This window comes from Schistocerca americana, chromosome 2 (genome assembly GCF_021461395.2).
Source record: "Schistocerca americana isolate TAMUIC-IGC-003095 chromosome 2, iqSchAmer2.1, whole genome shotgun sequence".
Classification (NCBI taxonomy): Eukaryota; Metazoa; Arthropoda; class Insecta; order Orthoptera; family Acrididae; genus Schistocerca; species Schistocerca americana.
The window spans coordinates 22,269,943-22,292,103 of NC_060120.1; the positions used below are offsets into that span (position 1 = coordinate 22,269,943).

The 22,161-nt window shown below is 48.3% G+C and overlaps 1 protein-coding gene across 1 annotated transcript in view; it reads left to right on the top strand.

Annotated features, from left to right (window-relative positions):
• LOC124589405 (brain-specific angiogenesis inhibitor 1-associated protein 2) overlaps window positions 1-21,894 on the top strand; it is a 618,821-nt gene extending 596,927 nt beyond the window's left edge. Inside the window, exons 12-13 of the mRNA XM_047131551.1 lie at window positions 5,215-5,354; window positions 21,422-21,894. Of these exons, the coding sequence (XP_046987507.1) occupies window positions 5,215-5,354; window positions 21,422-21,494 (213 nt within the window). The 3' untranslated portion in view covers window positions 21,495-21,894. The remainder of the gene's footprint in view (window positions 1-5,214; window positions 5,355-21,421) is intronic.
• The last annotated feature ends 267 nt before the right edge of the window (window positions 21,895-22,161 follow it).

The following is a 22,161-nucleotide window of genomic DNA, read 5'->3' on the forward strand; positions in this document are numbered from 1 at the left end:
CTGCAAAAGGGAATGACGAGAATGGAAATTTGTGGCGGACTGGCACTCAAACCCGAGCTTCCCACTTCGCGCGAGCGGTCGCCTTCACCGCTTTGTTCTCCCCGTGCACGATTCACAGCGAGACCCAAACTTCTATATGTCGCCGTTCCTGTGTCACAAGCAGTACTCGTACACGCATTGTGTGATTTCCGTGCAGGGGAGGACATTTTGATTGAAAATTCGCTGCTCAGTACCGGCGGATAAGTACGATATTACAGTGACTGTGTTGTTCAGAAGATAGTCAACCAATTCTGGGCTGCACTGTTCACAACTAACACATCAAATAAGCGACGTAACCATTCACTGCCAATTCAGCCACCTAATACTTTACATTGTAGTTGCGAAACATTAATCACTCAGTTGAAATGTTTGGAGCACAAACACATAAAACCAACAGTTCAAGTTGTAACCTCCCCCCTCACTTATCGACCTTAATGACAGTGAAAAATTAAACCGCGTGTACCTAATGGAAATTTGGGAAAAGCAATCGTCACCGAAGTTAATCCATCGGTAAAGAGGGAGGAAAGGGTTACATCTAAATGAAAGGAAAAATGCAAATGAAACTGGTGGAAATTAATTTTGAAAAGGGGTAAAGATAATAAAGAAAGTAAATGTGCGGCCGTTACGTTAACAATTAACTAGCGGTAATTAGATATTTGAGATTTGGGGGAAATCACGGTCGCCAGTCCTAAGGACAATTACTATAGTAACTGAAAAAGAAAGGTTATTACACATATAATTAACACTAGAAGCGTGGCAACTGAAGGTTGACACGTGTAGTGTGAAAACTGAAAGTTTGTCAGAAGTAATAAATTTCGCTACACTCTGACTTAATTTAGCAAAAGAATTAATAAAACCGGAAAATCGAAAGTTAATTTAGTGACTGAAGTTAATAGTGAGCTTTCTTTCTGAAGCACCTCGAAATCCAGTAAAATACGGTTAGTCTTGGACTACCTCAACAATCATTTCAAAAGCAACTTGACTCTACGCAATTTAGAAACAAGAGATTTAACTTTGAACTTGAATTAAATGATTCTGAACTATTAACAATAGTAAAATTTAGTACGTACCAAGCTGAGCTGCAGTCACAGGTAAGCTAAAATATGCTAACAAAACTCGCACTCTAAATTTGTGCTCGTGTAACCTAAATATTGTAGCCAGCTACTGAACTTTGAAATTAAAGCAGTGAAATCTAATTATATTATTTTAATGCTGGCGTTTGAATTTCAACGACACTCGGGTTCATTTCGGAAAAGGAAGGGACCCTGCTTGGCAATGCAATTGGGACAATGAGCAACAAAGGTTCATGCTAAGTTGCTGTAATTTTGCGAGGCAAATGGAACAATTTGAAAAGCTGAGGTCTGCCATACAGTTCTGAAACTTTACGTGCTTTTAGTCTTCCTTGTTGGTTGATTGAAGGTTTGAAGCCGTCGATCGAGGAGGTGGCGACAGTCACTCATTGTCGGCCGTCGCTGTTGCAGAAGCTGGATGTTGGCGCGCCTTCTTCTCGACACGGTCACCAGGCGAAACGGGCTCTTGATGTGCGCCAGCTAATGCTTCCCGTCCGCGACACCATGTCAGAAACTATCATCGCGAGTCGAGCGCAATTACATGCTTCCAAACCCCGAAAGCGCGGCAACTCGCGGGAGCGTCACACAACACCTGCTCCACTCGCTACTCCCGCCAGACTCCCACACTGTTCTGCCCGCGCTCCACGCGGCAGAGTTAACACTACCAAAGATCCTACACACTTTGATTCGTCACACGACCTATCGACGTAATCGTTCGATAGCAGTTTTCCCTAGGCAAGACCCAGCGTAAAAATACAAATAATATTTACGAAACAAACCAATTATACATCGACATGAGTGCATAAATATATATATACAAACAGTAAAACAATTACAATATATAAAGAGACAGAAATGTCATATCTTGAGGTAACAAAACAAGGAAAAAAAAATAATAGTACAATAGATGGAAATAGGAGTATATGCATTTCCGGCGTTACAAAGTACGTTGCTATCAATTTAGACGATTGCCAAAGTTCTTGCAGTTCGCATTAAGCCTTTCTCGTGGCGTTAATAGTTGTTTTCATGAGAGTACCCGAGTCCGATTGCGACGCATCTGTGTGATGTTTCAGCGATACAATATCCGAATGAAAAATGTCTACGCTAGTGATTTTGGTCAAACTGAATATGCAGTGTGTTCGGAAATTCCCGTTACAGTCTTCTAGGATACGTAGAGGGGAGTGATTGCATAATATTTTGAACAGGAATTCATGTCCGGAAACGTACAGTTTCCTTTCCACGACTGTTTCAGTTCAGATATGTAACCCATCCACGGTTGCTGAGGGAAAGAGAATATTCTCAGAGTTGCTGGTTCTTGTATGGAGTACGGTAGACGGGATGACGTGTAGTACGTCAGACGATCATGTAATGTCACTTAACGTCTGCAAAGTTTAATTTACGAGACTCCTGTTGAAACACAGGAAGATCTGCTGGCACGGATTCTGGCTGCTGTACTAAAAATTGAAGAGACACCAGGTGGGATGAAGATTGTATACCAGAACACGTCTCGTAGGAATAGTGTTTGTAACGCAATTGGTGGTCGTCACATTCAGCTGCTGCTGTAAGGCATCAGTGCTGTTCTGTACGTTCGTTCTCTGTTTCTTTCTTTTATTTATTTTTTATTTGTTATTTACTTATTTATTTTTTTAGTACCGTGAACACGTAATGTTTAAGTGTTAATGAAAAGCACTTAACTGATAAATAGATGTTTCTTTACCTTTCCTTTCGAATTATTACCTGATTACTATACTGCGTTACGTTTAATTAAATTCCTCAAGCAGATGCGGTTGAGTTAAAAATTTGAATTGAAACAGTCGTAGAACGGAAGCGTTACGTGTGCGGACATTAGTTCCTATTTAATTATTATGCACTTACGCTCCTCTACAAGTGCGGGAAGTTTGTAATGGGAATTTCCGTAGTGCCTATATGACTCTCTCTCTGTCACCTTTAAAATTCACCCGAATAATTGTTCAGTACACAATATTTGTTCCGTAATCGCTCCAATGGTTCATTGTTGTTCTCGCGACATGACACACGATCTTGGAGTCATCAATATTATGTGTGTGTGTGTGTGTGTGTGTGTGTGTGTGTGTGTGTTTTAAGTTCCTATGGCATCAAACTGCTGAGACCATCGGTCCCTAGGATTACACACAACTTAATCTAACTTACGCTAAGAACAACACACACACACACACACACACACACACACACACACACACACACTCCCATTCCCAAGTGTGGACTCGCACCTCCGGTGGGGGGACGGGGGCAGCCGCGCGAACCGTGGTAAGGCACCGTAGACCACGCGACTACCCACCGCGGCTCAATCTCGCGTAGATCAGCAACACTGAACCGTCGAACACAAACTGCCGTGGCAAGACTTCTAATTACTTAGACATACGAGGGGGGACCCAAAAGAAACCGGACTCCGAGGGCGCTGCCACTCGTAGACGTAGTGCAGCGTTCTCACGCTAGATGGTGTTAGTAGAGACCTTCATGAAACAGCTGTGCAGACGGTGTCAGTGTAGAGCTGAACGTGCAATTGTGGTATTGTGTTTCTCTGACTGTTGGCGTGTTACCTCTGCGAAGTCGTTATGGAAACTTTAAAAGAACAAAGAGTGTGTGTGAAATTTTGTTTCGTGCTTAAAGAAACTGCAACGAAGACACACCAAATGCTTCAGGAAGCTTTCCAGGAGGACGCTATGAGCCGCACACAGGTTTTCCAGTGGTTTGGGCGCTTTAAACGTGGTGAGATGTGTGTTGAAGACCAAGCTCGTTCTGGACGCCCTTCAACATCGCGAAATGAGAAGAACATTGAAAAGGTCCGCCAAAAGATCAACGAGGATCGTCGCCAAACGACCGACCAAATTTCAGCAGAGACAGGAGTCAGTTGGAGCTCGTGCCAGCGGATTTTGAGTGGAGTGAGGATTTGCACATGAGACGTGTTGTTGCTAAATTTGTTCCGCGCCTTCTCACACAAGAGCAAAAAACCATCCGCATGAATGTGTTTCCGGACTTGAAAACAGAAATTGCAGGTGATCCAAACTTCTTGAACAAAGTCATTACAGGGACTGAGAGTTGGTGTTACGGGTTTGACCCAGAAACCAAGCAAGCGTCAAGCCAGTGGAGGACTCCCAACTCTCCCAGACGAAAACAAGCAAGGCAAGTGAGGTGAGATGTGAAGACGATGATCATTGTCTTTTATCATGTTCGTGGAATTGTGCATCGGGAATTCGTACCCCATGGCCAGACTGTTAACCAGCACTTTTACTTGGATGTTTTAAGGTGTGTGCGAGAGGATGTGAGGAGGAAACTCCCGGAACTTTGGCGATCAAGTGACTTGTTTCTGCATCAGGGCAACGCTCCGGCACACACGGCCTTACGAGTGACCCACTATTTGGCATCTCAGAGGTGGTCTTTCGTTCACCACGCTCAGAATTCGCCGGACCCAGCCCCATGCGACTTTTTCCACGAATGAAAAAAACGCTAAAAGGGGAGCGTTATGACGATGTGGAGGCGGTAAAAACAGCTTTGCAAAGGGCACTGGACAATATCAAACTTGAAGAGTTCCAAACATGCTTCCAACAGTGGGAAAAGAGACTTGACAAGTGCATCGCACGGAATGGAGAGTATTTTGGAGGTGGCTGAAGTAATTTAGTAAAAAGGTTCATCAATAAATTTCTTATGACAACAATCCGGTTTCTTTTGGGTCCCCCTTCGTATTTAATGTAAATAGCGTTCAGCAGTGACTGCACCAAAACTCCATGATGACACAGCGCTAAAGAAAAGCCACCGCTCTCCTTCAGTCGCACGCTGTGCTCACCAGAGTGGCGAGTATCGATATCCGCATGCGGTACAGACAGCTGTAGTATAACAAGCTTACAAACTATTTACTTACATTTCTTCTGTCTGTCTCGTTTTCGTTTGACTGTCCTTAAGCTTGCAGTTCACAAGATCTTCCGATCTTCGAGTGAACAAAGCTGCAGGCTGCATCGGCGCGTAGCTGAAACAGAGCATGTGTGTGCTGCAGACACCGACGGGCGGGGGCGGAATGCTGACGGGGGGCCGAGCGGGCCCGCCGCCCCCGCTGCCGCCGGCGCCCGTCCCGCGGCGCGTGCCGCCGCCCCCGCTGCCGCCCACCTTCCGCATGGGCGCCACCAACACCAGCAGCCTGCACAGTAGCAACGACAGCGGCTTCAGCAACCCCACCCCGGAGGCCGACTTCTCAGACGACGACAGCGTCAGGTGAGCACGAGCCGTCCCTCGATAATCCTCATGTGCTTACTGTGAGGTGGCCAAAGTCATGGGATAGCGATATGCAGATACACAGAAGACGGTAGCATCGCGTACACAAGGTATAAAAGGGCAGTGCATTGGTGCAGCTCTCATTTGTACTCCCTTGACTCTTGTGAAAAGGTGTTTGACTTGATTATGGCCACATGATGGGAATTAACAGACATAGAACGTGGAATGATAGTAGCAGCCAGACGCATGGGGCATTTAATTCCGGAAATCGTTAGGGAATTTAGTATTCCGAGATCTATAGCATCAAGAGTGTGCCGAGAATACCAAATTTATAGCTTGCCTCTGCCCACGGACAACGCATGACCGACATCCTACAATTGACAACCGAAAGGTTATAGCGCTAACAGACAAGCAACACTGCGTGAAATAGCCACAGAAATGAATGTGGAACGTACGATGGAAGTATCTGCTAGCGCAATGCGTCCAAATGCGCCGTTAATGAGCTATGGCAGCAGACAACCGCCGCGAGTGCCTTTGCTAACAACACGACAATTACAGCGACTCTCCGGGGCTCATGACCATATCCCTTGGGCCCTAGACTACTGGAGAACCGTGGCCTGATCAGATTACTCCCAATTTTAATTGGTAAGAGATGATGGTAGAATACGAGTGCGGCACAGACCTCACGTAGCCCTGGAGCCAAGTTGTCAACAAGGCACTGTGCAAGCTGGTGGTTCCACGAGGTGTGAACTGTGTTTGCATGGAACAGACTGGGTCTTCTGCTCTAACTGAAGCGATAGTTGACTGGAAACAGTTATGTTCGGCTGTTTGCAGACCACTTGCAGTCATTCAACAGTGGAATTTTTATGGATGACAATGCACCATGTCACAGGGCCATAATTGTTCACTATTGGTTTGAAGAATATTCTCGACAATATGAGCGGATGATTTGCCACCCACATCTGCGGACATGAAACCGACCGAAAATTTTGACACATGTCAGTTCTTGCATTAGCAGCACTTTCGCAGTTGTGGATGGCTATAGAGCAGCTTGGCTCAATATTTCTGCAGGGTACTTCCAACAACGACTTGTTGAGTCCATACGACGTAGATCTGCTGCACTACCCCGGGCAAACGATGTTCCGGTAAGATATTAGGGGGTGTACCATGACTTTTGTCACCACAGTGTGTATGTCCCCAACTTCAACTGAGTGCATAAAATTCATGGAGTGATTCTAGATATAAAATGGAACTAAAAATCTATATGTTCGCCCCATGAACACAGGCATAGGGAGGGGGAGGAAGGGGGGGAGGCAGTATTATGCTCCTGGGGAGACTCATCTGAACTCCTATGAGACGAGCGGTAGTAATCGAAGGCACTACTAAAGCTATGGACTATGTGGCCATTTTTGCTGACCACCTCCATCCCTTCATGCTTGGTCTCTTACCCAACGCTGATGCTATCTTTCTGTCCGCGTTACAAGCGGAGAATCGTGCTACTTTGATTTGAGGGGCATGATAGCCAACTTACCTTGATGTCTTGGCCACCATATTCTTCTGATGTGAACCCGATGGAACACATCTGGGGCCATACAGTGCGCCATTTCCGAGCCCAGAAACCACTGGCCCCTAATTTATCGGATTGCATGTCCTGTTCGTAGGCATCTGGTCCCACATACCTTCTGAAACCTACCAACGTCTTGTCGAAGCCATGCCACGCAGAATCGCTCCTGCATTTCGTTCCAAGCAGTTAATAATGATGTTGTGACTCATCAGTGTATTTTAAAATATATCGTTTCAAACGCTTTTATAATTTTTTGCACGGTGACACCGAGCCAGGCGGCGCAGTGGTTAACAGGGGAGGACGACGGTTCAATCCCGCTTCCGGCCATCAAGATTTAGGTCTTCCGTGATTTCCCGAAATAGCTTCAGACAAATGTCGGGACGGTTCCCTTGAAAGGGCACGGGCAATTTCCTTCCCATCCTTGACATAATCCGAGCTTGTGCTCCGTCTCTACTGACCTCGATGTCGACGAGACATTATGGCCAATCTTCCTTCCTTTGTAGAGCAACGCGTAACTCTACAGTCTTAAGAAACTTTTACCTTCGAAATCGGTGCTACAAAAATGTATGGGCCTCAGTGTGTGGTGCAACAATATGTCTCTCTATGTTAATTCAGTTTATTTGCTTTCAGTCGTTTCGGATGGTGAACTTCACTTGTTGAAGCAAGTGGGAGCACTGTTATTGTAGATTGTTATTTCATCAGTCTTTCTGAGTTTTCTTCCAGTCAGAAATGATATCTTGTCAACCTTTTCTTTTTCCTCGTTGCACCTTCGATACACTAATTAATCAACAGTGCTGATAAGCCGCAGATCTATTTGAATTCTGTTTTGTTTTTAGTTATTTTAAGGTTTAACTATTTCTAGTTGGTTTCCGATAATAAACAGGTTAGATGTAGGAAGCCATCCATTCTATATTGTATCACTGCGATTGACCAAGTCAATGGCACCTGCCCTCGTCATCCTCTCTCATCAATCATCAGCGTCTCAGTCGGCTCTGTGACCATTCCCTCCGCTTCTCTTCGGGGGGAAAGTCAAATATTCTGGAAGTATTACTTCATATTATACCAATTTTTCCTTTCTCGTCTGTTTTGGCAGTTCCTCGCCTATGGTTTGGCCATAACTTTTCTTCCGCTACTTTCTCTAACTTTTCTGTCTAGACAGAATTCTTCCACGCCTTCTTATACTGAGACGCTGAGTAAATCACGCGAAAATGCAGAGGGAAATGTAGTAACGCACTTGATATGAATGCGGCCATCGCTGGTATCCGAGATAAACGGAAATTCCGATAATGCCTTTTGCAACGGATGCATATGCCTTTGTCTCTATTCATGGAGCCATTGTAGCGTGCTCCATCGTCGGTCACGGACGACGTAGAATTATGCATTATGGATTGTTATACAAGGTGTTCAACGGGTATGTAGCGCTTTGACATTGAACAACAGTTTGGAAGGGTGGGCTAGGCAACGGAGACAGGTCACGCATAGATACTGAAATAATTTAGGAAGTGTCGCAGGGAAATTAAAATCTGCCGGGAAACTGCACACCACCTACACAATAGTTTCATTCCTGATGTAACTATAATAATCTGCTATGCTCCCAACCTTACACGTACACACCCTCAGCATCCTATACCAATGAAACTTTAACTATCTCCCCCTGAACCACTTCATGACTACGAAATACACTTAGAGATCTACTTATCATTCAATCTTCAACAAAATTCCTATTTTCCTCTCTGCATCAGGGACACTCTTCTACCTACTCTTCTTCCTTTCCAACAGCTTCGTTATGTGTCAATATCCGCAACGCTTCAGTTTCTCATTAGTTCCAAATCACTCGCAAGCAAGAATACTCATTATGTACTTCTCACTTTCTTCATAAAAATAACAAATCTTATTTCTTATCCATTCCCTCTTCCAGACTATCGCAAAATCCTGCAACATTAGCGAAATATATCATTAGAAATCGGGGTTTTACATTCACAGAACATTTCTTGATAGTAATAGGTTGTTGAGCTCATAACTCTTCTGTAATTCAACACCTTCCGGTGTCTTTAAGTCACTTTTATAGTTTTTTAAATCTTTCTGATTGAAGAACCTATGAATTACTGTTGACAGCCTACATTCTGCTGTTTGGGACAAGAGAATAAAAATAACAATAAAGGGAAAAATATTACAAGGGAATGCGATGAAGCTTGCCATTAGTGTTCGTAGCCATCTTATACTTGTTGCATATGCCGAAGATCTTTGTAAGAAAGTGTGGCAGTAATGACTAATCAGGTCTTTGGGAAACGAAAGCGTAATACAAAGTAGGACAGTTAACTCTCAATGTAAGGAAACGAACAGTCCTGCAGTACGCTTAACGTAAATATTAAGGAATTTTTGACTGTTCGATTAATGTGGCCAAAATGGAGTCTGTGACAGCACACAAATAGTTGAAAATAACTATGAGCGCTGCTACATATTTCTCTGATCACATAGTCTCAGATGTAAACTTTAGTTTCCATTCTTCGTGTCCGAAAAATTTCTTAGCAGTTTTTCAGTCCAATATTGGGCTACCTCCAACGCTTCTTCCTTGTCAACTCTTAGGTCGTCAAGGGTACATCTCGTGGGGTAGTAGGGACATTGATGAAGATGTTCGATAATCTGTATTTCACCACAGTGCAATACTAGGGAATCTCCTATCGTCTGCATGAAGCACCGTGTTGAGAGTGGCACTCATCCGAAGTCTAAGCAAATTTATCTATATGCTCATGCTCAATTCATCTAATCTGGCTCCTCGTTTACTATCCACTAGTTTCCTCAAGATGTTGTTCCTGGTGGCCACCTAACGGCGGATCTCCTAGCAATGATATTTGTAAGTCAGCTGTCTCTTCAGCACGACACACAGGCATGTGGGTTTGTCTACGTGTGTTCCAGGTCGCTCCCATTCCAGTACAACTTTCTGAAACAGCCTGTAGTTGCGTTTTGTGACGTAGTAGGGTAAAGAGATTGGGGACTCATCTGCTGGTTCTTCAGTTCGCGGACCTGCAAACGAGATAAGTGCAGGACCACAATGTGGCGGCCTGCCTTCCGTGACTCGTCTATCCTCGACCTTCCTCCGGACCGTTACACCCCAGAACACAATCTTTCAATACATTTATACTCCACTTAGATGTGGTTCATCCATTTAATAAGTGTTCTTAATCCAATTCATTTATCTATAAAACCTAATTTTATATGATTTAAATAATATTTTTAATAAATTCCGATTTTTCATCCAATGGGACGCGAAAACTATTAGTTGTAAGTAAAAATTAACAGCATATTTTTTCAGGAAATTTAATTTAGTTTAATTTTGTTCCTGAAAACATTTTCGCTAGAGACTGCGGTTTTCGGGTTGTTAAAGGAAAACGTAAACTGATGCGAAAGGACAGCGAGAGTCGCGAACGAAGCAGGTATTTCTTCTGTAGGTTATCGGTTTCAGGGCAATGCCCAATTTCGAGCCAATATATATATATATATATATATATATATATATATATATATAACTTTTTTCCCCTTTATTGTGTTTCAGTGCCCCATCTGGGGTGGGCTGGCAGCAGCATATACGCTTCTCTTCAGCCGAAAGACAGCAATCATACAAAGAAGACATTTAAGATAACAGAATGGAGAAAATATGGCGTACATAGATAGAAAAAATGCGGAACAGTACAGAAGAGAACGGACAAAAAGCGGGGGACTGTAAAATGGAGATAAAAACCATAAAAAGTTAGCGCACACGAAACAAAGCGACACACTGGATCATAAAAGGATCGACGGACGGCGTAGCACATAACAATTAGTGACAAGAACACTATGTCCAGCGCACTATTAAAATCACAGCTCTTGACGCACAGGAGAACAGCACCAATTACAACACTGACGTAGGACACTTATGACGATGAGCAAACAGAGAGGAGCTGTCAGGAGCATACAGACGAGGGAGGTGGGAAGAAGGGAGGGAGGGGAGGAGATGGGGGAGGGATGTATAAAATTTTTTTTTTTTACTTTATTGTTATTTTAAAACCTGTACAACTCAGGTAGGCTGGCAGCGGCACACTACGCCGCTCTTCAGCCATAGCGTTTTACAAGAGTATAAAACATGGTGAATGACAATGAACAAAGTGACGGGCAAAAGAGAGAGGGCACAGAGACATAAAAAACACGGAGTCGTTCACATGGGACGAGAACAACACTGAAAACACGTTGGCATGGCGCACAAAACACTGATGAGTCCGACGGCACAAGTGAACGTAGGAGTGGGACGGCAGACACCAAAAACACTATACGACGTCACACACACGAGACAAAAGGCGACGATCTCCGGCGCGCGAATGTTCACTATACATGTGCGAGTCCGGGGACCTGCCAAGAGAGGAGGAGGAGGAAGGGGAGTGGGAGAGCGAGAGGGGAGAGCAGAGATGCCACGGGCAGGGGTGATAGGGGGGGAGGGAGGAAGGGGGAGAGGAAGCCCGGGGGAAGAGGGGGAAGGGACGGGACAGGGAGATGGAAAAAGAAGGGAAGAGAAGAGAAGGGAGGGAGGGTGCCGAAAGGAAAGGACACGGGAGATGGGGGGCGGGGCAGGGTCAAAGTTGATAGGAGGGGTAGATGGAGGGGACGAGGACATCATCAGGGAGAGGGAGCTGGCGGAAGCCACCTTGGGAGAGGGTATGGAGGGTAGAGAGATGGAGACCGGGTGGGACGTGGGAATACAGGCGCGGCAGCGTGCGGGGGTGGGAGAGGATCGGGGAAATGAGCAGGTGAGGAGGATCAAGTTTACGTGAGGTGTACAGGATACGTATCCTTTCAAGGAAAAGAAGGAGGTGGGGGAAGGGGATGAGATCATACAGGATCCGCGTGGGGGAGGGGAGACGGATGCGATAGGCAAGGCGGAGAGCATGGCGTTCAAGGATTTGGAGGGATTTATAGAAGGTAGGGGGGGCGGAGATCCAGGCTGGATGGGCGTAACAAAGGATAGGGCGGATGAGGGATTTATAGGTGTGGAGGATTGTGGAGGGGTCCAGACCCCACGTGCGGCCGGAAAGGAGCTTGAGGAGACGGAGTCGGGAACGTGCCTTGGCTTGGATTGCCTGGAGATGGGGAGTCCAGGAGAGGCGACGGTCGAGGGTGACGCCAAGGTACTTAAGGGTGGGAGTGAGGGCGATAGGACGGCCATAGACGATGAGATAGAAATCAAGGAGGCGGAAGGAAGGGGTGGTTTTGCCTACAATGATCGCCTGGGTTTTGGAGGGATTGACCTTGAGCAACCACTGGTTGCACCAAGCGGTGAACCGGTCAAGATGGGATTGGAGAAGGCGTTGGGAGCGTTGCAGGGTGGGGGCAAGGGCGAGGAAGGCGGTGTCATCGGCAAACTGGAGGAGGTGGACGGGGGGCGACGGCGGCGGCATGTCCGCCGTGTACAAAAGGTACAGAAGGGGGGAGAGGACGGAGCCTTGGGGCACACCGGCGGAGGGGAAAAAGGTGTAGGAATCGGTGTTATGGATGGTGACATAGGAAGGACGGCGGGAGAGAAAGGAACCGATCAGACGGACGTAGTTAATGGGAAGGGCAAAGGTTTGGAGCTTGAAGAGGAGACCGGAATGCCAGACGCGGTCATAAGCACGTTCGAGGTCAAGTGAGAGGAAGATGGCGGAGCGACGGGAATTAAGCTGTTCGGAAAGGAGATGAGTGAGGTGAAGGAGAAGGTCGTCGGAAGAGAAGGATGGCCGAAAGCCACACTGGGTGACGGGAAGGAGGCGGTGCTGGCGGAGATGCTGGTGGATGCGGCGGGTGAGGATAGATTCTAGGACCTTGCTGAAGACCGAGGTAAGGCTGATGGGACGGTAGGAGGAGACGGCGGACGGCGGTTTGCCAGGTTTAAGGAACATGAGGATACGGGAGGTTTTCCACAGGTCGGGGTAGTAACCGGTGGACAGGACTACATTGTAGAGCCTGGCCAGGGTGGAGAGGAAAGAGACAGGAGCTTCACGAAGGTGACGGTAGGTGGCACGATCGTGACCAGGAGCGGTGTTGCGTTTTGTGCGGAGTGTATCAATGAGATCCTGTGTAGTGATAGGGGCATTGAGTTCCGTGTGTGTAATGCTGTCCAAGTACTGGAAGCCAGGAGCGAGGGGAGGGGAAGAGGTGTCAGTTCGATCGCGGATATCTGGGAAGAGGGAGTAATCGAACTGGGGATCATCGGGGACGGAAAATACATCGGAGAGGTAGGAGGCAAAGTGATTGGCCTTACTAAGGGAGTCAGGGAAAGGGTGATCATCATGGAGAAGAGGATAATAGGGGGAGGGTTTAGTTCTGGTAAGGCGACGGAAGGCCGACCAGAACTTGGACGAGTTGATTGGTAGGGTTGCATTTAAACGGGTGCATGTCTGTCGCCAGTCCCGGCGTTTCTTAGCTGCTAGCAAATTACGAAAGTGTCGCTGGAGTTGCCGGTGGTGTCGTAGTGTGTCCGGGTCACGCGTGCGGAGGAAGGCACGGTAGAGACGACGGGATTCACGGAGGAGGAGAACGGCCTGTGGGGGTAAGGTAGGACGGTGGGGGTGGATGGCGACAGTAGGAACGTGGGCCTCCACGGCCTCAGACAAGGTCCGCTGGAGAAAGGAGGCGGCATGGGTGACATCGTCAGGGTGGTGGTAGGTGAGAGGGTGGCTATCGACCTGGGTGGAAAGGGTATCCCGGTAGGCACTCCAGTCGGCTCGGGAATAGTCGTGGACATACTTAGGGGGAGGGTCAGTACGAGGGTCGGGGCGAGGGCGACGACCGTCTGAAACGGTGAGGAGGACAGGGAGATGGTCGCTACCAATAGGCTCCAGGACATCCACCGTTATGCGGCCAAGGAGGTTGGGGGAGGAGAGGATAACATCAGGAGTGGAGTTGGATTCAGGACGGGTATGCCGGGGGATGGGGACGAGGTCACCTTGAAGGGTGGAGAGGAACCGATGCCATCGCCGTAACTGGGCAGCGGAACGACTATGGATGTTGAGGTCGGCGGCGATCACGTAGGAGGAAAAGGTACGATCGACGTGGGAGAGGAAGTCGAAGGGAATAGGAGCGTTGGGGCGGACATAGATGGTGGCGCAGGTAACGGTAAGGCCGGGGAAGAAGAGACTAAGGATCAGGTGTTCGGTGGGGTCGGGAAGGAGAGGTTGGAGCCGAACGGGGATCTGGCGGTGGTGACCAATGGCATCTCCGCCACGCGCAATCGGGAGGGGATTATCGGAGCGGTGGAGGAGGTAGGGCGAAGTGTGAATGGTGTGGTGGGGTTGGAGGAAGGTTTCATTAAGGAGGAAGGCATCCACGCGGTGGGTGGCAAGAGTGTGCAGGAAGAGGTTCCTGTTGGCGGGTAGGGAGCGGATGTTGTTGAAAAGGATACGTTGCTGTCGCGCCATGATAGGGATTTAGACGAGGGTGTCGAGGCGGGAGAAGGTGAAATGGGCCTGGTTGTTGGAGTAGGTGGCGTACATCTTGAGTTGGAATATGGAAGGGGCGGCGAGGGAGATCTGTTGGAGGGTGTGTGGGCGCTGAAAGGGATGAACATTCTGGAGGACGATGGTAAGGAACCTGATGATGTCCTCAGCGGTGGGGGGGGGGGGGGGGGGGGACGAAGGGAATTGCCAGGAGGGGTGGGGGCGTCCAGGGGACGGACAGGGACGGTGAGTTCAGGAGTGGTTGGAGGGGGTCGGGCTTTACACTTTTGGGAGTAGGTGGGATGGGGGAGATTGCAGGTATTGCAGGAAGGAGGGGATTGGAGGTTGGGGCACTGCCTGAGGAAGTGCGCTTGCCGACAATGCGGGCAGGTGGAGGCCTCGCGGCACTCAGCTGTGGGGTGCGCGTTATAGCGTAGACACCTCTGGCAGCGCAGGGATTGAGGAGGGGAGCGGGAGGGGTCGACCTTGTACCGCTGGTTAAAAAGGAGGGCACCCTCCTTCAGGAGACGGTCAATGGAGGGGGCGTGCTCAGAAAAAACCCGCATAAGGCGGGTGGGGCCGGCAGCGTTATGTATGCGGCGAACCGCACGCACCTCCAAATGGGGATGCGCCTGGAGCTCCGCCAACACCTCCTCCTCCGTGATCACTGGACTAAGCCGAGTGATCACGGCGGTGAGAGTTGGCGGGCGACGCGGAGGTTGGGGTTGGCGGGAGGGAGGTGGTGAAGGAGCAGGGGTGAGAGAGGCATGAGGGCCAAAGCGGGTGACAGGGATGCGGGAAAGGAGGTAGGTGTGGAGGGTTGGGCTGGGGGAGGAGATGAGGACCGAATCTCGGCGAGGAGTGAGGAGGGAGATGGGGGCACCAGGACAATGCTGGCGAAGGAAGAGGGTGAGGTTCCGGGCTTCAAGGAGAGAGGGATCAGGACGGGAGAGGAGGTAGCGGTAGGAGGAAGGGGGAGAGGAGGAGGATGAGGGGGCAGGGACAGGCGGGGAGACTTCCATGGCATCATGGGTGGGGGAAGGAGGACGAGGCGCAGCCTTTTTGGAAGCAGAGGAAGCAGGAGTGCCACCGGGGCGCTTGACGGCGGTGGAGGAGGTGTGGGGGATGGGAACAACGGGAATATGGCGGGGAGGGGCAGGTCCCGGGGCCGGAGTCGGCGCCGGAGATGGTGACAGTGACGGTGAAGGCGAAGGCGACGGCGACGATGACGATGACGGTGGCAGTGGCGGCGGTGATGGCGAAGGTGACGGGGAGAGCTGGGCGTGGGCAGTGGCCCGACGGGCCACCACCCGAGCCGGAGCTGCAGTGACAGGCTGGGGGAGTGGGGGGAAGGGATCAGAACGAGAGGAGCGGGAGGAAGAAGCGGGAGAGGGGGCGACAAAGATAGAGGGTGAAGGGAGAGTGAGGAGAGGTGGAATGGAAGGAGGGGGGTGGGACTGGGCACACCAAGTTATAGTGGTGGAGGCGGCGGAAGGGGAGGTATAGACAATGGCGGTGGTGGTAGTAGTGACAGTGGTGGTGGGGGCGGACATGACGGGAGAGAGAAACAAGAACGAACAGAACGAAGAGGAGAGGACAGAAACTGGGGACAGACAAAGACGAAGACGGATGAAGACGAAGAAGGCCGTAGATCAGGGTCAGGACGGATGTATAAAAAGTCAAAATTACAATACATAAAAACACATGTTTAAACTAAGTACGAGAGCAAAGCATACATGGGCTGCATATCGTCACCCGTACATACCCAGACTCGCGTAGTTAAATGTACGTCGAAAATAACATTAAATAATTGGGATACTTACATGTCGGGATCCAAGTGGACGTCACTGAAGTTCGTTGACGAATGACACTGATCAGCTTAGAAGCTACTAGGAGAACTAGGAGAGATGGCGCCCTCATCTGGCCTTGATTCTTCTACTTCTGGAAATGTTACTTCCGCAGTAATCCACAATCTTAAAAACAAGCGATATATTAAAAAGGATTACACATCATTCGTCGCAGATGCACAGGTTTTGTAAGTATACTAATCTACATAAATATAATACTCTGAAATAATGAGTGCTACAATATAAAACCAAAAACTGTAGGACGCACGTGCCGTAAGGCGTGAAACATATCAATACATCGTCGTCGGAAGTACGAAATACAACATTGCCATTTCGTATCATATACATCGTTGTTACAGGGTAGCATAATTGCGCGAAAAACACAACAAACACAAAAGAATGTTTAAAAAACATTATGAAAAGATGTCCACAAACATACACGTTTCAGTAATTAAACTGAACTAAAAATAGGCCAATACGGGTTGCGCATAAAGTCATACTGTATATGACAATAAGATCACATTCAATGACATATAATCCAGAAATAGAGACCATAATTATATTGACAGCAGCATTTGGGCAATCAGTATAATTACAAGGAAAGGGTAGGGGAAGGGAGGAGGATGAGGGGTAAGGAGAATAACAGAGTGAAAGGAAAAGGGGGGGGGGGAAACGGGGAGAGGAAAAAGAAAAGTGCTAAGGGAAGGAATGTGGATAAGGTAGATACGATGAAAAGAATCAAAAGGAAACATGTGTATGTGCCGCTTATGTTGTGTAATCATATTTTGTTCATTGCTTCGTTGAGCCGGCTGCGGTGGTTCAAAATGGTTCAAATGGCTCTGAGCACTATGGTACTTAACATCTGTGGTCATCAGTCCCCTAGAACTTAGAACTACTTAAACTTAACTAACCTAAGGACATCACACACATCCATGCCCGAGGCAGGATTCGAACCTGCGACCGTAGCTTTCGCGCGGTTCCAGACTAGAACCGCTCGGGTACAACGGCCGGCGGCTGCGGTGGCCGAGCGGTTCTACGAGTAGATGCTTCAGTCCGGACGCGTGACTGCTACGGTCGCAGGTTCGAATCCTGCATCGGGCATGGATGTGTGTGATGTCTTTAGGTTAGTTAGGTTTAAGTTGTTCGAAGTTCTAGGGGACTGATGACCTCAGATGTTAAGTCCCACAGTGGTCAGAGCCATTTGAACCATTGCTTCGTTTTAAGATTGTGGATTACTAAGGAAACAACATTTCCGGAAATAAAAGAACCAGGGCGCCACGATGGCGCCACCTTCCCTAGGTTTCCAATTAGCTTCGACCTTTACCTGCATCGTTCATTAACGAACTTCAGTGATGTTCACTTGGATCTGGACATATATGTTCGGAATTGTTTAATGTAGCCTTGAACGTACCCTCAACTTTGCAAACTTTGGCGATATGCAATCTGTTTATACTTTGCACTTGTACTTAACGTAAACGGGTGTGTTGATACATTGTAATTTTGATTTCTTCTACGTTCTCCACGTACGTGATTGCCGCTGACCTCAATATCCACAGCCGTGCTCCTGCCGAACTCCAGCGGTGGCATCAGTTCAAAACCACCCTCCAGGGAGACCTGGTTCCCCTCCCCCAGCAGATCCGACCCGAATCCAACATCACTCCCGACGTGGTACTAGCCTCTCCCAATCTCCTTGGGCGCATCACCGCCGATGTCCTTGACCTCATTGGCATTGACCATGCTCCCGTCTTCCTCACTATCTCTGATGGTCGCCATCCCCTCCCAACTCTTCGCCCTGACATCCCTCCTAAACTTGTCCACGATTACTCTTGCGCCAACTGGGATGCCCAACAGGACTCCATACACACTCAAATCGAACACCACGACCTTACCCTCCAATCTCCTGACGACATCTCCTGCACCGCTGCCTTCCTCCACCAGATCTTGTCCGACGCCGTCACCGCCCATATCCCTACTAAAGCCATCCACCCTCACCGCCCAGCCTTGCCCCCATAGGCCGTCCTCCTCCTTCGTGAATCCCGCCGCCTCTACGGCTTTGTTCTCCGCACTCGTGACCATGACACACTCACACGCCACCAGCAATTACGACGACACATCCGCAACATGCTTACTGCGAAGAAATGCCGTGCTTGGCGACAGAAATGAAGACAACTGAACACCACGCTCCCAATAAACCCTTCCTAGTATTGGTCTGCTTTCCACCGCCTTACTGGGACCCGCCCTGCCTCACAGTACCCTCTTCTCCCTGATGACCGTCCCTTTCCTGACAACCTCAGTAAGGACAACCACTTTGCCTCCCACCTATCTGATGTCTTTTCCATTCCAGGTGATCTACAATTTGATTATTCCCTCCTCCCTGACATCATCGAATGTACGGATACCTCTGTTCCTCACCTTCCTCCTAGCTTACAGTACTTGAAACACACACCAAAATCTAAAATTAACACTCCCATCACTTCACAGGACATCAGCTTCACACACTGCATTAAATGCAGCACTGCTCCCGGCCACGATCACGTTACCTACCGCCATCTCATACACTGCCCTCCCTCCTTCCTTGCAGTCCTTGCCACCCTCTACAGCGTAATCCTTGCCACTGGCTTCTACGCCGACCTGTGGAAAACCTCCTGTATCTTGATGTTCTCCAAACCCAACAAGCCTCTATCTGATGCCTCTTTCTATCGCCCTATATGTCTCAGCTCAGAATTCAGCAAGGTCTTGGAATCCATCCTTACCTGGTGTATCCATCACCACCTCCACCGACACCACTTTCTCCTCAACACCCAATGTGACTTTCGACCTCCCTTCTCTGCCAACGACCAACTCACTCATCTCCTCTCCCTCCAGGATTACTCCCGTCACTCTGCCAATTTTGTCTCTCTCGACGTCGAAAAGGCCTATGACCATGTCTGGCATCCCGGTCTCCTGTTTACTCCATACCTATGCCCTTCCTATCAATTATGTCCGTGTGATTGCCTCCTTCCTCTCCCACCGCCCCTCCTACGTTACCATCCATAACGCCGGTTCCTACACCTTCTACCCCTCTGTGGGTGCCCCAGGGCTCTGTCCTCTCCCCTCTTCTCCACTTCCTGTAAACGGCAAATATGCCCCAACCCCCCCCCCTCCAGTAGACCTGCAGTATGTCGATGACACCGCCTTCCTTGCCCTCGCTCCTACCCTTCAACAGTACCAATGCCTTCTCCAGAATCACCTTGACCTTTTTGCTCCATAGTGTAACCAATGGCTCCTGAAAATCAATCCTTCCGAGACCAGACAATCATCGTTGGTCATTCCACTCGCTCCTTCCTGCTCCTTGATTTTCCCCTTACAGTCTGTGCCCGTCCTATCTGTCTATCCCCCACCCTCAGCTACATTGGCCCTTCCATTGACTGTCACCTCACCTGGATCCCTCATCACCGCTCTGTCCAATCCAAACCCCACAACTACCTCTGCCTCCTTAAACTCCTCTCTGGTCAGACATGGGGGTTGAACCCCTCTACCATCCTCCACACCTACAAATCCTTAATCTGTCCTATCCTCTGTTATGACAGTCCCACCTGGATATCTGCTCTCCCCCAGATCCTTGAGTGACATGTGCTCTGCCTCACCTTATATATATGCCTCCCATTCCCCATGCAGATCTGCTACAACCTGATTCCTGTCCTCCATCTGGTCCTTTTCCTTGAACATATCCACACCTCTCACCAACTTGATCCCCCTCAACCCCTGGTTGATCCTCTCCAACCTTCTCCCTGTGCTGTGCCTTCACTGTTGTGTCCCCCCTACCCTCTCCCCCATACCATCCACCTCTACACCCTTCATATCCTTTCCCAAGGTAGCTTCCATCGACTCCCCCTCCAGGATGATGCCCTTTCTCCCTCCATTTATCCCTCCTATCAACCCTGATCCTCACCTCCCCCTCTGTCCTTTTCCTGGTCTCCCTCTCCCTTCCGTCCTGTTTTTTCCCCACCTACCCTCTCTCTGGCTCACTTCTCTCCCCTGAATCCTTTTGCTCTCCCCTCCACTGCCTTTCCCATTTCTTCTCACATCCGCCCTGCACCCATTTTTTCTGTATTATCTCCCTCCATTGCCCCCCTTTTTTCTTTTCCTGTCCTGCCCCCTTTTTCCCCCCTCATTGGTCTGGTTCATCCCTCCGCCCCCACCATCTGCCGCTGTGTCGCCTCTATGGTGCTGTTTTAAGTGAGTATTCAGTGTTGTGTGTCCCCTGTCAGTGCTGCAAACGGCCACAATACCGTCACTAGTTGAAACCAGACAGTCCCGTATGTTTTTTCTTTAGTTGTGCCTGTCTGTTTACTATGTGTTTTACTCAGCATCACCGACCGTTTTTTTTGTATTTATTCGCATCTTTTTCGCCAGGTTTCAGTTTTTATCAGTCACCATTTTATCACCTGCTTTTATTGTTCTGCTATCTCTTAATTCTGTTTTTTCAACTTTTCTTTTTTCTCGGGGGGGGGGGGGAGGGGGGGGGAATCGAAATCCAATAATTAACACTAAAATGGTCACTTACGGATTAAACATCTGTTTTACTTTCTACTGTGGCTGTTCCTTTGGAACGTAAGCGAATAAGAGTTGCTGTTCAGCAACATCCTGCACGCTGTAAATATGCAGAAAGGTAAAAAATCTGACCTTTAAATGCTCACCCCCTTCCTGTACCCCAACGATCACACCTCACCGGTTAGAAATTTTAGTATGTTGTTCATGACGCAACCTCCTATCACTACACAACAATTTGCGAAAACAAGAATTTTTTCCTACAATTTTCCTTTGTTGAGCTGTCTACTATGGCAAAGCGTTGGAACAGCTTCACCAGCAGATTTCAAAATGCCACTATTCGTGAAAGTAAATAACACTAATAATGATTCAGAAAGAAATATATAAGATAGCAATCCTCTCACGCTACATCCATAATAGAGGAAGAGATGATTCTTCTTCCATTATTTTCTTTTTCAGGGGTTTCCAAGTAGTGTGTACAAGCTTGCATCATATGTTTTCTCGTTTGCTGCAATTTCTGCTAGAGATGAAAGGTAGCCTTGCAGAGTATGTATTTTCCCGCAGTGCAATTTAAATAAAATAAATGTCTCTCGCTTATGCAGCGCGTGTTAGTGACGCAGCATGCAAATGTGTAAAAAATGGAGTGGCCTCACACGGCTCGCCCGTCTTTCTGTCTGTCGGCAGGAGCAACGTGTTCGCCACGGTGAAGCTGCGGAAAACCAAGACGAACGACCGCTCGGCTCCGCTCATCCTGTAGGCGGCGCACACATCCACACACACACCTGCCCTGTTTCTCTTCCTGCCAGCCGCAGAACCGCGGGGCTCCCCCGCGCTGCATAGCTTCGCTGTTTTCTCCGAGTCCGACCAGCTATTACGTAGTATGCGCTAGAACGAGTCCCTCTGTTCCCGTCTGGCTGTACGTGACACCGGCGGGCTGACGTGGAGGGGTTCAGAGGGAAATATTTTTAAATTAGATTCCTACAAGACACAGGCGACGAAGAACCGTGACGCAAAAGGGTGCAGAGGGAATAGAAACCATTTAGGGTTAAATACATTGTAAGTGGCTGGAAGTGTTCCAGTTTACAGCTAAGGAAAACTGTTGAATTGTAAATTAGCTGTAAATAAATATCCTAATAAAAGTTTATCTCATATATAAACACCTCCTGTACCACCACCACCTACCAACCAATTTAGATAAAGAACTCAGCCAGTTCTCTTAGTCGCCTCCCCCTCACCTATCGACCTTAATGACAGTAAAATTAAACTGTGTGTACCTAATGGAAATTTGGGAAAAGCAATTGCCACCGAAGCTAATCTGTCGGTAAAGAGGGAGGAAAGGGTTACATCTAGATGAAAGGAAAAATGCAAATGAAACTGGTGGATATCAATTTTGAGAAAGGGTAAAGCTAATAAAGAAAGTAAAT